At 51.6% G+C, this 15,119-nt stretch overlaps 1 protein-coding gene across 1 annotated transcript in view; it reads right to left on the bottom strand.

The window, feature by feature from the left end:
* Nucleotides 1-368: 368 nt before the first annotated feature.
* Nucleotides 369-15,119, bottom strand: part of CCL25 (C-C motif chemokine ligand 25) — a 51,019-nt gene continuing 36,268 nt past the window's right edge. The window contains exons 5-10 of the mRNA XM_030934891.1: nucleotides 10,278-10,336; nucleotides 9,983-10,113; nucleotides 7,020-7,137; nucleotides 6,790-6,923; nucleotides 5,053-5,172; nucleotides 369-799 (exon numbers count right to left, since the gene is read on the bottom strand). Coding sequence (XP_030790751.1) covers nucleotides 792-799; nucleotides 5,053-5,172; nucleotides 6,790-6,923; nucleotides 7,020-7,137; nucleotides 9,983-10,055 — 453 coding nt within the window. The 5' untranslated portion in view covers nucleotides 10,056-10,113; nucleotides 10,278-10,336 and the 3' untranslated portion in view covers nucleotides 369-791. The remainder of the gene's footprint in view (nucleotides 800-5,052; nucleotides 5,173-6,789; nucleotides 6,924-7,019; nucleotides 7,138-9,982; nucleotides 10,114-10,277; nucleotides 10,337-15,119) is intronic.

Genomic DNA, 15,119 nt, shown 5'->3' with positions numbered 1-15,119 from the left:
TAGCATCTGGCACCAGAGCTCTGCCCTTGGTCCAGTCCTGGCCTGCCTGACTTACCAGTGGCCTCTAGGCAGCCCATAAGAGCTTGCAGAGGGCTTCTGTGTCCATCAGCTGGATTCACCACAGCCCTGGAATCTAAGCAGAGCAAGCACAGTGACCCTTATTCTGCAGACAAGCTGAGAGGTACCAGAGAGTGACCAATCGTTTCAAGGTCACCAGCTGGGAAGTGCAATTTGCAGCCAGCGGCTACTGCTTGGCCCCTCGAGAGCTGTCTGTTAGGAGAGCTTGGGGTGGCAAAGATCGCATTGGCTTCACCCCAGGGTGGGGCAGCAGCAACTTGCACCTCATCATGAAACATAACAGGCAGGAATGACTCCATCACTGCCCGAGGTTTATTTAAAAGTTATAGAAAAGCATAACCTGGGAGGGGCATCCTTGAACTGACTAGAGTTTTGCAGGGACCCAGAGGGACACACTGGGATGGCCCAGGGTGGGTGGCAAGAAATAGCAAGTGAGAGAGGTATCCTAAGTCTTCTCTACAAGAGACACTGGCTACCCAGGGTTGACGCTGGTCCCTGGAGCAGCAAAAGGCTTAAAATCAGGTCAACTCTCTCTTTCCAGTTGCCAGAGGGACAGAAGGTGGTGGGGGTGGACAGGGAGGACCAACCCAGGTGCAGGGATTAAGACGACCCAAAAAACAGAGGCGTGGGGACAGCTGGGTCTGTAGGGCAATGGTTTTAGTGGAGAAAGATCTGGCCCCTCCTGTGCCAGTGGATTCCAGAAATGAGTCGGCTCACAGTCCTGCAGAAACAATTAGGCCGAAGTGAAAATGATGGCTGTGAAATAATAGTAACTATATGCATTGGTCTCTACCTCCAGTCCCTAGCACATAGCTCCTAAACCCCTTATGAGTTTCTGAGTAATAGGAGTGCTAGAATCTTTTGTGCTGATTTTTTTTTTTTTTTTTTTTTTTTTTTTTTTTTTTTTTGAGAAGAGTCTTGCTCTGTTGCCAGGCTGGAGTACAGTGGTGCAATCTCGGCTCACTGCAACCTCCGCCTCCTGGGTTCAAGTGATGCTTCTACCTCAGCCTCCCAAGTAGCTGCAACTACAGGTGCCCGCCACCATGCCCAGCCAATTTTTGTATTTTTAGTAGAGACGGGGTTTCACCATGTTAGCCAGGATGGTCTTGATCTCTTGACCTCGTGATCTGCCTGCCTCAGCCTCCCAAAGTGCTGGGATTACAGGCGTGAGCCACCGCACCCCGCCTTTTATGCTAATATTTGGTCTTTGAATTCTGTTTCTGACACAGAGCTCTGGATCCTTTGGAGTTTCCTGGGTAATGGGGACATCTTTTATTCTAATGAGGTGACTCTTGGTGGGCTTCTGGGTGGGGGCTGGTCACCAGCAAGACCAAGCTGTTGATTAGAAACCAGGAGCTTTCAGTCCCATTCTCCAGGAAGGGGAAGAAGGTTGGAAATGGAGTTAATCATCCTTCACTCCTATGTGATGAAGCCTCTAAAGAAACCCCTGGTTGGCCGGGCACAGTGGCTCATGCCTGTCATCCCAGAACTTTGGGAGGCCAAGGCAGGCAGATCACAAGGTCAGGAGTTTGAGACCAGCCTGGCCAACACAGTGAAACGCTGTCTCTACTAAAAATACAAAAAAAAAAAAAAAGAATCCCTGGTGAAGGCTAGGCGCAGTGGCTGACACCTGTAATCCCAGCACTTTGGGCAGCTGAGGTGGGTGGATCACCTGAGGTCAGGAGTTCAAGACCAGCCTGCCCAACATGACAAAACCCCATCTCTACTAAAAATACAAAAATTAGTTGGCCATGGTGGCACATGCCTATAATCCCAGCTACTCAGGAGGCTGAGATAGGAGAATCACCTGAACCCTGGAGGCGGAGGTTACAGTGAGCTATGATTGCGCCACTGCACTCCAACCTGGGCAACAGAGTAAGACTCCGTCTTAAAAAAAAAAAAAAAAAAAAAAAAGGCCGGGCGCGGTGGCTCAAGCCTGTAATCCCAGCACTTTGGGAGGCCGAGACGGGCGGATCACGAGGTCAGGAGATCGAGACCATCCTGGCTAACATGGTGAAACCCCGTCTCTACTAAAAAATACAAAAAACTAGCTGGGCGAGGTGGCGGGCGCCTGTAGTCCCAGCTACTCGGGAGGCTGAGGCAGAAGAATGGCGTGAACCTGGGAGGCGGAGCTTGCAGTGAGCTGAGATCCGGCCACTGTACTCCAGCCCGGGCGACAGAGCGAGACTCCGTCTCAAAGAAAAAAAAAAAAAAATTGGGCCGGGTGTGGTGGCTCACACCTGTAATCCCAGCACTTTGGGCAGCTGAGGTGGGTGGATCACCTGAGGTCAGGAGATTGAGACCATCGTGGCTAACATGGTTAAAACCTGGTCTCTACTAAAAATAAAAAAAATTAGCCAGGCGTAGTGGCATACACCTGTAGTCCCAGCTACTTGGGAGGCTGAGGTAGAAGAATCGCTTGAACCCGGTAGGCGGAGGTTGCAGTGAGCCGAGATCATGCCACTGCACTCCAGCCTGGGCAACAGAGTGAGATTCCATCTCAAAAAAAAAAAAAATCCCTGGTAAGCTGAGGGTACTGGCCTGTAGTCCCAGCTACTCGGGAGGCTGAGACCGTGAGCTATGTGGTCCAAGCTACTCAGTGAGGCAGTGAGCTATGACTGTACCACTGCACTTCAGCCTGGCAGAGAGAATGAGACCTCATCTCTAAAAAAAAAAAAGCCTGGGAGGCCGAGACGGGTGGATCACGAGGTCAGGAGATCGAGACCATCCTGGCTAACACGGTGAAACCCCGTCTCTACTAAAAAAAAAAAAAAAAAAATGCAAAAACCTAGCTGGGCAAGGTGGCGGGCGCCTGTAGTCCCAACTACACGGGAAGCTGAGGCAGGAGAATGGCGTAAACCTGGGAGGCGGAGTTTGCAGTGAGCTGAGATCCGGCCACTGTACTCCAACCCGGGCGACAGAGCAAGACTCCGTCTCAAAAAAAAAAAAAAAAAGCCTGAACTATGGGGTTCAGGGTCTTGTGAGCACATCCACGTGTGTGGGATGGGTGGTGTACCCCAACTCCATGGGGACAGAAGCTCCTGCACTTGAGTTCTTCCAGTCTTTGCCTACCTAAGCATCTCTTCCATCTGGCTTATTCATCCCTATCCTTTGTAATATCTTTTTTTTTTTTTTTTTTTTTTTTTTTTTTGAGGCGAAGTCTCGCTCCGTCGCCCGGACTGGAGTGCAGTGGCCGGATCTCAGCTCACTGCAAGCTCCGCCTCCCGGGTTTGCGCCATTCTCCCGCCTCAGCCTCCCGAGTAGCTGGGACTACAGGCGCCCGCCACCTCGCCCGGCTAGTTTTTTTTTTTTTTGTATTTTTAGTAGAGACGGGGTTTCACTGTGTTAGTCAGGATGGTCTCGATCTCCTGACCTCGTGATCCGCCCGTCTCGGCCTCCCAAAGTGCTGGGATTACAGGCTTGAGCCACCGCGCCCGGCCCTTTTTTTTTTTTTTTTGAGACGGGTCTCATTTTGTCTCCCAGGCTGAAGTTCGAGTGGTATGATCATAGCTCACTGCAACCTCTACCTCCTACGCTCAAGTGACCCTCTCACCTCAGCCTCCCAAGCAGCTGGAGCTACAGGTACATGCCATCACAACTAGCTAATTAAAAAAAAATTTTTTTTTCTTGAGACAGGGTCCTGCTATGTTTCCCAGGCTGGTCTCGAACTCCTCGGCTCAATTGATCCTTCTGCCTCAGCCTTTCAGAGTGCTAGGATTACAGGCGTGAACCACCATGCTCAGCCCCTTTGTAATCTTTTACAATAAAATGGTAATGGTAAACATAAGTAGAGCATTTCCCTGAGCCTGTGAGCTATTCTAGCAAATGATCCAACCAGAGGTGCAAGCCCTGACTTACAGCCAATCAGTCAGAAATACAGGTGACAACTTGCTACTTGCAATCAGCATCTGAAATGGGGGCAGTCTTGTGGGACTGAGTCCTTAACCTGTGGGTTTTGTCACTACCTCCAGATAGACAATGTCAGCTGGATGCAGTGGCTCATGCCTGCAATCCTAGCACTTTGGGAGGCCGAGGTGGGAGAATTGCTTGAAGCCAGAAATTCAAGACCAGCCTAAGCAACATGATGAAACCCCATCTCTACTAAATATATGAAAATTAGCCAGGCGTGGTGATGCACGGCCAGTAATCCCAGCTACTTGGGTGGCTGAGGCACGAGAATTGCCTGAACCCTGGAGGCGGAGGTTGCAGTGAGCCGAGATGGCACCACTGCACTCCAGCCTCAGCAACAGAGTGAGAGTCTGTCATAAAATACATGTTTTTGTATATATATTTTATATATTATATATTTATATATTATATATTGTTATACATTATATATTTACATATATTTATATATAATATATATTTATATCATTATGTATTTATTATATTATATATCATATTTTATATAATTATATAATTTATGTAATATAATAATTATATTTTATATATAATATTAATTATAATTAAATATGTTAATTGTATATTTATATAATATATAAATATGTATTATGTTATATATTACATTATATATCATATCTCATATATCTCATATATCATGTCCATAATATATAATATATAATATAATAAATATATAATGTATTTTATTATATATTTATAGTTTATATATAAATTTATATATATATATTATATAGAGAGAGACAATGTCAGAATTCAACAGAATTACAGCACACCCACCTGGTTCCTGCTGGAGAATTGTTGGGTTTGGGGGTCCCTGGAGCTCTTGGGCCACTTCCCTGGGGCTTCACGTTCGCACTTTAATGTCTTTGGGCTGGGTCATGGCAGTGGATAGCCACCGAGGACCCTCCCCTGTGAACGTACAGCGCTGACCACACAACCACCCCTCTTTGGTCCTGGAGGTGAATCTCCTGTCCCAGCGTGAGCCAATCATGAGCCCTCAACCCTCAGGAAAGGTGATGGGTGGGAGACAGTCACATGACCAAGAGTCCTTACCTGAATTAGCTGATGTCAGGAGGGAGGCATTCCTCTTGCTGCTGCTGGTGGGATTGCTAAACTTAGACAATGGTAGTTTGGAGTTTGCAGAACTCAACTTCTTTACAGCATGAGGGCCTGCTGGAGAAATGGAGAGAGAAATAAGCAAGAGCTCTGCCATCATCATTTGAGCTCCTGGATCCAGCTGAGCCTGAAGCTGTTGACTGGTTATTTAAGCCAGTGAGTCTCCCATGTTCTTGAGCTTTCCATCTGCACCAATGGAAAGTGTCCTGATTAAAAGAGCTGGACTGGCTGGGTGCAGTGACTCATGCCTGTAGTCCCAGCACTTTGGGAGGCCAAGGCAGGTGGATTGCTTGAGTCCAGGGGTTCAAGTCCAGCTTGGGCAACATGGCACAACCTGTCTCTGCAAAATGAAAATAAAAAATTACCGAGGCATGGTGGTGTGTGCCTGTCATCCCAGCTACTTGGGAGGCTGAGGTGGGAGGATTGCTTGAGCCCAGGAACACAAGGCTGCAGTGAGCTGTGATTGTGCCACTGCACTCCAGCCTGGATGACAAGAGTAAAACCCTGGCCAGGCGTGGTGGCTCAAGCCTGTAATCCCAGCACTTTGGGAGGCCGAGGCGGGCGGATCACGAGGTCAGGAGATCGAGACCATCCTGGCTAACATGGTGAAACCTCGTCTCTACTAAAAAGTACAAAAAACTAGCCAGGCGAGGTGGCGGGCGCCTGTAGTCCCAGCTACTCGGGAGGCTGAGGCAGGAGAATGGCGTGAACCCGGGAGGCGGAGCTTGCAGTGAGCTGAGATCCGGCCACTGCACTCCAGCTTGGGCGACAGAGCGAGACTCCGTCTCAAAAAAAAAAAAAAAAAAAGTAAAACCCTGTCTCAAAATAATAATAATAATAACAATAACGATGAGCTGCGGCCAGGCATGATGGTTCATGTCTATAATCCCAGTACTTTGGGAGGCCAAGGCGGGCAGATCATCTGAGGTCAGGAGTTCGAGACCAGCCTGGCCAACATGGTGAAATCCCGTCTCTACTAAAAATACAAAAATTAGCCAGGCGTGGTGGCATGAGCCTGTGCTCCTGCTACTCATGAGGCTGAGGCAGGAGAATCGCTTGAATTTGGGAGGCAGAGGCTGCAGTGAGCCGAGATTGCGCCACTGCACTCCAGCCTGGGTGATACAGCAAGACTCCATCTCAAAAAATAAAATAATAATAATAATGAGCTAGATTAGTGGAGCATGCCTGTAGTCCCGGCTACTCAGGAGGCTGAGGTAGGAGGATTGCTTGAGCCTGGGAGGTCAAGGCTGCAGTGAGCTGTGATGGCACCACTGCACTCCAACCTGGGTGACACAGTAAGACTCTGTCTCAAAATAATAATAATAAAAGAGCTGGACTGGTGGCACACACCTGTAATCCCACCTACTTTGGGAGGCTGAAGTGAGAGGATTGCTTGAGCTCATGAGTTCGAGGCTGCAGTGAGCTATGATCATGCTACTGCACTCCAGCCTGGGCAACAGAGCAAGACCCCATCTCCAAAAACAAAAACTGAAAAATGACTCAATAAGTTGGTCATTCACTTGGTGCCCCACTCACCAGCAACTGGCTTTGTGTGGGGTTCAGGCAGGTGTCAGTATTCTGGTCTCCAATTCCCTCCCTCGGGGTCTGAGCCACACGTGGGCTTGCAGGCAGGGAGGGCGGGCTCCCTAGATGCCCAGTGGGGTTCTTGCCCACCTTGGAAGGTCTGCGTGTTGTGGCGGAACTTTGCAAAAATCTTATTGCGAGCATCCAGGAGCTTCATGGCTCTCTGCACCTCCTTGTTCTTGGGGTTCCCGCACACCTTCCTGTGTCTCTTGGGGAGGTAGAATCTGTGGTGAGCAGAGGGGGGTGCCCAGGTTAGGGTACAGGCTGGGAGCAAGGCTGTGTGTGCACCTCACCCTGCCAGCCCCCACGGCCCTACTCACATTGCAGCAGGCAGATTGCAGCTCCCGCTCACCTCCTGGAGCCGGTAAGCCCAGGCGTGCCGGAGCACAGCCCACCCAAGGGGGTAGTGGTAGGCCAGGCAGCAGTCCTCAAAGACACCTGTAACCACACAGCCACCCAGACACTCGCAGCCTTGACTGTGAACTTGGCAGGGCCAGCCACAGACAAGGGCACCTGTCTGCATACCTGTCTGCTCATACCACAACCCTTCCAGGCCCGCCAGAGGCTGAGGAACAGCCTTAGGAAAAGAAAGCCTCCTGTCTCACCCCTTACCCCTGGATATTGGGACAGCCAGAAATTGGAGAGGACCCTTGGGTCCCGGCTGGGAAGGGTGTGGAACCAGCAAATGAACGGACCAAGGCCACCTCTACTCCTGCTCTGGGGAAAAGGGTGACTCAGAGTGCAGGTGCACCCTGAGGAGCAGCCAACACCACCCCTCCCCAGCCAAGTTCTACCCTCCTAAAAATGAGCTGATTGGAGGCTCAGCATGGTGGCTCATGCCTATAAACCCAGCACACTGGGAGGCCGAGGTGGGCAGATTGCTTGAGGTCAGGAGTTCAAGACCAACCTGGAAAACATGGTGAAACCCCGTCTCTACTAAAAATACAAAAATTGGCCAGGCGCGGTGGCTCATGCCTGTAATCTTAGCACTTTGGGAGGCCAAGGCGGGTGGATCACCTGAGGTCAGGAGTTCGAGACCAGCCCGGCCAACATGGTGAAACCCCGTCTCTAATAAAAAATACAAAAATTAGCTGGGCATGGTGGTGGGCGCCTTTTTTTTTTTTTTTCCGGAGTCTCGCGATCTCAGCTCACTGCAACCTCCGCCTCCTGGGTTCAAGCAATTCTCCTGCCTCAGCCTCCTGAGTAGCTGGGATTATAGGCGCCCGCCACCACGACCAGCTGATTTTTGTATTTTTAATAGAGACGGAGTTTCACCATGTTGACCAGTATGGTCTTGATCTCTTGACTGGTGATCCACCCACCTTGGCCTCTCAAAGTGCTGGGATTACAGGCATGAGCCACTGTGCCCTGCTGATGGTGGGGGCTTTTAATCCCAGCTACTCCAGAGGCTGAGGCAGGAGAATTGCTTGGACCCAGGAGGTGGAGATTGCAGTGAGCCGAGTTCGCGCCATTGCACTCCAGCCTGGGCAACAATAGCAAAACTCCGTCTCAATAAAACAAAACAAAACAAAACAACCAAACAAACAAAAAAATTGTGTTAATACAAAGTAAAGAGCTCTCAGTAAATGCCAATTGTTTAGACCAGCAGAGATGAAACCCACAGATGAATTAGACCTAGTGTTGTCTTCAGGGAGCTGCAGGGAAATTGATCTCTGCAGAGAGGAGGAAGCACAGGCACTGTGGGGGGTTCCCAGAGGAGGAGGTGATGCTGCCAGAAAGTTCTGGGGGGATGAGCAGGTGGAATGAATGAGCCGAGGATGAGCTGATGAGATGGTGGTGGAAGCTGGGGCACAATTCTCTGCCCAAATGGCCTTTGGAGTTCTCTGCAATCCCACCTCTGCCAGAACTAACCTCCAGAGGTCAAGTCTGAGTCCTTACAGAGCCCAGACCAGCAGGAGCAGGGAGAGGGAGGACTCAAGCCCTCCAGATGTCTCCCAACCTCGGCCTCTGAGGGCAAGGGGCAGTGCGTTCCGTTGGAACCTCGGGCTGCAGTGCCAGGCAGGTAGTTCCCAAGGCTGGGGGCCAGGATCAAAGGGCCGGGCTGGGCCCGGCTCTGATAGCAAAACAATCAGACCACAGCCCAACCCCCTTCCCGGGCAAAGGCTAAGGACTTGGACCCATCAGACCCAGCCGAGGGCCAGGTGGGGCAGGTGGGGCCAGACAGGACAGGAGGGTGGAGCCCTGGGTCTGCCACGCAGCCAGGGACCCTGCTTTGGCCAGCTGCTGAAACTCAGAGGATGTAGGATCCAATGTCAGGGCTCCCGTGGGGACACCCCAGGCTCAGGAACTGTCCTTTGGCGACTGAAATCCTCAAGTGCCTGCTCTGTGGTAGCGAGTGGGGGAAGAAGGAAAGAGTTCCCTGTTAATAACAGGAACAGCTATTATTGCTGCCACCAGGCACCAGGACTAGTCTTTTGCAGGCATGAGCTCACTGGACCCTCAAGTCAGAGTCATGCAGTGTGAATTTTAGATTCCCACTTTACAGCTGAGGAAAGGGAAACTCCTAAAGGTTTAGGAAGCCAGGCGCAGTGGCTCACGCCTGTAATTCTAGCACTTTGGGAGGCTGAGGCGGGTGGATCACCTGAGATCAGGAGATCGAGACTACTCTGGCCAACATAGTGAAACCCCATCTCTACTAAAAATACAAAAATTAGCCGGGCATGGTAGCACATGCCTGTAGTCCCAGCTACTTGGGAGATTGAGGCAGAAGAATTGCTTGAACCCAGGAGGCAGAGGTTGCAGGGAGCCAAGATTGCACCACTGCACTCCAGCCAGGGCGACAGAGTGAGACTCTGTCTCAAAAAACAAAAACAAAAACAAAAACAAAAAACAAAAAAAAAAAGGTTTAGGAGCAACTCTCAGCTGGACTGCATGGAGGGACCAGGATGGGAATCCACTCCTGTCAGTCTCCAGGGTCCTGATCTCCAGCCCCACCCCTGGCTTGGCAGGATTAGGGTTCTACAATATATCACTGGCAGTAACTGGCTTCGCCCACAGCTGGAAGCCACTATCTGCTCCCTCATGTCTTTAGGAGTCTTGCAAAGGACTCCATGGGGCTCTCGAAGAAGGAACTGGGGACACTCCGTCTCCGCAACCCCATCCCAGGAGCTACCCAAACGCCAGGAGTTCCCGCATGTCAGGAGCAGGAGAATTCAGTGGAGATGGAGTTGGGGAGACTTCTGGAAGAGATAAGAGACAAAAGGGGTGGGGTGGGGGCACGGGGAAATGGGCACTTGGGGGTAGGCATTGCCAAACACAGTACCTTGGGTGTGGACAGTGGGGGCCCAGGCTCCCAGGAAGCCGGCCACCAGGCAAGCCAGGAGCCACAGGTTCATGCTGCGGGTGGGTCCTCCTCCCTGGGCACCTGGACAAATAACAGGGCCACCTGGGGTCCTGGAGGGAAGTGGAGAGGACTGAGGAAGAGGGAGTGGGTACTGGGAACACCCCCATCTTAAGCACCAGGCATATGGCAAGGGAAGGAGGTTGCATAAAATGGGAACAAGTTGTGCTGGAGGGACAAGCTGGTCATCTGAGTCATGTTCAAGGAAAAGACTCACCAATATCCACTGGGTCAAGTGAGCTGATGCCCGCCAGGCTGTATGCCAAGCTCTTCCATCTGCAGGACCAACACGCTGAGCTTCAGTCTTTATAGACAGAGCCCCACCCAGCCACCCCTGCCTGCCCTCCTCCCTTCCTCCTCCTCCACACCTGCACTCTCAGCCTCTGGAATTCTCCCTCCTCTACAGCAAGCTCCGACCTTGACTTACAAGCCCCCTTGCCTCCCCACTCCCCATCCCAGGCTTGCCAGCCAGCACCCCTACTGTCTCCAGAAAGGGCCCTTTTTCCCCTGTTTCCCTCACCTGCACACACCTGGTGGATGCTGGCTGCCTGCAAACAAGGCTCAGACTGCCTTGAGCCCCCAAAGCAAGGCCTTACCTTCACGCTTTCCCCACCCTCAAGCTAGCTGTTCCCTGGTGGGTCCCTGACTTTCCCTCTCCTTCCACACCAGAGTTAGGTAACTTAGCACGTCACAGAAATCCTCTGGTTGTGACCACAGGCAAATCCATAGAAACAGAAAGTAAATTATCGGTGGCCATAGGATGGGGGAAGGGGAGAATGAAGGAGTGACTTCAAAAGGATATGAGTTTCAGAACAAAAGTTCTGAAATTAGATGAGAGTGATGGTTACATAACTCTATGAATATAGTCAGCACGGCACAAGGGTGCACTTCCCACTGGTGAACATTCCTAACAAGAAATGAACTTTCTAGGCCAGGCATGGTGGCTCAGGTCTGTAATCCCAACACTTTGGGAGGCCAAGGCCAGAGGATCGCTTGAGCCCAGGAGCTCAAGACCAGCCCCGGCAACAGAGAGAGACCTGCGTCATTATAGAAAAACTTAAAAAAATTAACCCGACGTGGTAGTGCATACCTGTAGTCCCAGCTACTGGTTAGGCTGAGGTGGGAGGACTGCTTGAGCCCAGGAGGTTGAGGCTGCAGTGAGCCGTGATCATGCCACTGCACTCCAGCCTGGGCAACAGAGCAAGATCTCAAAAAATGAAAAAAACGGCAGCCGGGCACAGTGGCTCACACCTGTAATCTCAGCACTTTGGGAGGCCAAAGCAGGTGGATCCCCTGAGGTGAGGAGTTTGAGACCAGCCTGGCCAACATGGCAAAACCCCATCTCTACTAAAATTACAAAAACTACCCGAGCGTGGTGGTGGGCACCTGTAATTCCAGCTACTCAGGAGGCTGAGGCAGGAGAATCGCTTGAAGCCGGGAGGCGGAGGTTGCAGTGAGCCGAGATTGCACCACTGCATTCCAGCCTGGGCAACAAGAGTGAAACTCTGTCTCAAAAAAAAAAAAAAAAAAAGAACAAAGAAAAAGTGGAAGAAATGTTTTGTTTTTGGAAGAAAAGCCAGGAGCCCCGGGTAGCCATGCCCTCAGGAAGCAAAGCAACATTCACCGAGAAGGCATGTCTTCTTTCCCTGGGTCAGCAAGACCCACCCAGGACACAGGGACTAGGGGAGACACCAGGTGAAGATTAGGGAGGGCGAAAGGAGCGCTGCAGAGGCCGCAGAGCTGATTGCTTCAAACTTTTTATCTCCTGCATCCATAGCTACATCTGACCTCTGTGGGTATTTATCACACCTTGAACTGCTTTCTCATTTCTCCCCTTCCACTGGGAGCCCAGAGGCGGCCGCCCCTAGCCTACTTCCCTGTCCCAAACCACATAGCCGGGTGGGTGGGGCTTAGAGCTGGGGCCGGGCCTAGTGGGTGTGGCTTCTAGCCAGGGACGTGACTAGATAAATGACACCTAGAGCCCAGGGGCAGGGCTGGGTGGGCGTGGTTTATGGCTATGGGCGGGGCTTGCTTATAGCTCAGAATGAGGGGCAGGGCAGAGTGAGTGGGATTTAAAATAGTGGGCGGAGCCTGACATATGGCACTTATGGCAAGGGGCCGGGCTTTGTAGGAGGGGCTTAGACTGGGGCGGGGCCTGCACGGTCAGCCCCGCCCCACCAGAGCAGCTACGACGCGCCGGGGGCAGGTCCTCTCACCCGTCCCGTTGCTGCGGCCGGAGGCAGCCCCCGGGCCCGGGCGCTGCTCCAGTTCCTCCGCCTCTTGCTCTGGGTGGGTGAGGCTGGACCAGGACGCTGCTCCGCGTGGCTGCGAGCGTGGGGAAGCGGCGTGGCGGGCCGGGGCCAGCCTCCGCTACGGCCCACTGCCCCCTACCTGCCCAGCCCGCGGGCAGCGGCCAAGACGGTGTTACCCAGGCTTGGGGGAGGTCCCCTACGTGTGAGTCTCCCTCCCTGCCTCACCCCTCACCGTTTGTCCCACTGGCAGCCTTCACGGGGAGAAGGGGTTCCCAGCAAGGGGGCCCTCCATGGGCCAGCATGCAAGGTGCACTGGGGTGGGCGCTCTGGGGACCCGGGACCCAGGGGTTTGAGCAAGAGACGGGATGATCTGGGAGTCGAGGCCCCGAGTTAAAACCCGGAGTTCTGAGGACCACAATTACTGTGAATGAAGGCCAGACCTTCACATTCGGGGCTGGACTGGCCTCTTCCATTCCTGCAGCTGCTGGGGGCATTAAGAGTAATCCGCTATCGGCTGGGAGCAGTGCCTCACATCTGTAATCCCAGCACTTTGGGAGGCCAAGGCAGGCGGATCACCTGATGTCAGAGTTCGAGACCAGCCTGGCCAACATGGGCAAAACCCCGTCTCTACTAAAAATGCAAAAAAAAATTAGCTGGACATGGTGGTGTGCACCTGTAATCCCAGCTATTTGGGAGGCTGAGGCAGCAGAATCACTTGAACCCGGCAGGTGGAAGTTGCTGTGAGCCAAGATCTTGCCATTGTACTCCAGCCTAGGCAACAAGAGCTAAACTCCATCTCATTAAAAAAATAAAAATAAAAGAGAAATCCGTTATCAGCAGGGGTCCTCTTCACCAGTGTGTGAAATCAGCACAGCTGGGGGAACAAGTGCCCCCCAATACCGACTTCTGTTCTGCATCTCTGATGATGGGAGCAGTTGAGGGTGGTCTCCATCCTGTAGCTCAGATAAATTCAGAGACTAATTTCCCAGAGCCTGCAGGGTTGGTCGGGCAGGCAGGTGTCTTTCTAGACAAGCCCAGTCGGTGGCAGTGGCCAGGTGGTGGGCAGGGGCGATGAGATGTTCTGGGAAGCCTGCACCAGCCACCACCATCTCTGCCCCACCCAGTGGCAGGCACCTCTAGTGGGATGTAGGATGTTCCTGGGTGCTCACCATTGGCCCAACTGTACAGAGGAGGAGACTGAGAGGCAGAGAAGCCAAGTTATTTACTTTTTTTGTTGGCCAGGAAAATCTAATTTTTATTTCTCAAATACTGGGAAGAAAAGAACAGTCCCCCAGTGGGGAAGCGCCACAGAGCAGATGCCTGGGAGGTCACTGACAAAGGCGCAGGGGCACTGGGAGAACTGGCAGAAGTGGCGTCCTCCTGTAGTCACTTTTGCATATCAGACCCCAGTTGCCTACAGTTCTCCTGAACTCTGGTGCCTCCAGGTCCCTGATGAGACTCTTGGCTTCTGATGAGCCCCCACTGCCCTGCATGGTCACGAGTCTTGTAAGAGCCCCATCTGCCAGGCCTGGACTCCTGTTGTGCCCAGCTGCCTCCCTTTTTTCTTTTTTCTTTTTTTTTTTTTGAGACAGAGTCTTGCTCTGTTGCCCAGGCTGGAGTGCAGTGGCATGATCTTGGCTTAGCGCAACCTCCACCTTCTGAGTTCAAGCAATTCTCCTGCCTCAGCCTCCCAAGTAGCTGGGACTACAGGCGCCCACCACCATGCCTGGCTAATTTTTGTATTTTTAGTAGAGACCATGTTTCACTGTGTTGCCCAGGCTGGTCTCAAACTCCTGACCTCAAGTGACCTGCCTGCCTTGGCCTCCCAAAGTGTTGGGATTGCAGGCTTGAGCCACCATGCCCAGCCTCCAGTTACCTCTTTTTTAAGAAAATTTGGTTATCTGAAAGATCTTTCTTCTTTTTTATGTAGGCATTCATGTATTGCTATAAACTTCCCTCTTAGAACCACTTTTGCTGCATTCATTGGTTTAGATATATTGTATGTTCATTTCAGTTTGTTTCATGTTTTTTGTTGTTGTTTCTATTTTATTTTGTTTCATTTTTAGAGACAGATCTCCCTCTATCACCCAGGCTGAGTGCAGTAGCATAATCATAGCTCACTGCAGCTTCCAACTCAAGTGTTCCTCCCACCTTAGCCTCCCAAATAACTGGGACTATAGGTGAGCATCACCATGCCTGGCTAATTATTTTTATTTTTTGTACAGATGGGGGGGGTGTCTCACTATGTTGCCCAGGCTGGTCTTGAACTCCTGGCCTCTGGTGATCCTCCTGCCTCAGCCACCAAAGTGTTGGGATTACAGGCATGAGCCACTGCACCCGGCCTCAAGATATTTTTAAATTTCCCTTTTAATTTATTCTTTGACCCATTGGTTGTGTAGGAGAGTGTTGTTTAATTTTCTCACGTGTGAATTTTCCAGAATTCCTCCTATTAGTGATTTCTAGTTTTGTATCACTGTGGTCAGAAAAGAAAGATTGATATAATTGCAATCTTACTTTTTTTTTTTTTTGAGACGGAGTCTCACTCTGTCACCCAGGCTGGAGTGAAGTGGCGCAAACTAGGCTCACTGCAAGCTCTGCCTCCTGGGTTCATACCATTCTCCTGCCTCAGCCTCCCGAGTAGCTGAGACTATAGGCGCCCACCACCACGCCTGGCTAATTTTTTGTATTTTTAGTAGAGACGGGGGTTTCACCGTGTTAGCCAGGATGGTCTCAATCTCCTGACCTCGTGATCTGCCTGCCTCGGCCTGCCAAAGTGCTGGGATTACAGGCGTGAGCCACCGCACCCG

This window comes from Rhinopithecus roxellana, chromosome 8 (assembly GCF_007565055.1).
Source record: "Rhinopithecus roxellana isolate Shanxi Qingling chromosome 8, ASM756505v1, whole genome shotgun sequence".
NCBI classification, from domain to species: domain Eukaryota; kingdom Metazoa; phylum Chordata; class Mammalia; order Primates; family Cercopithecidae; genus Rhinopithecus; species Rhinopithecus roxellana.
Note: the sequence above shows the minus strand (reverse complement) of the source record. Positions and strands in the feature narration are given on the sequence as shown.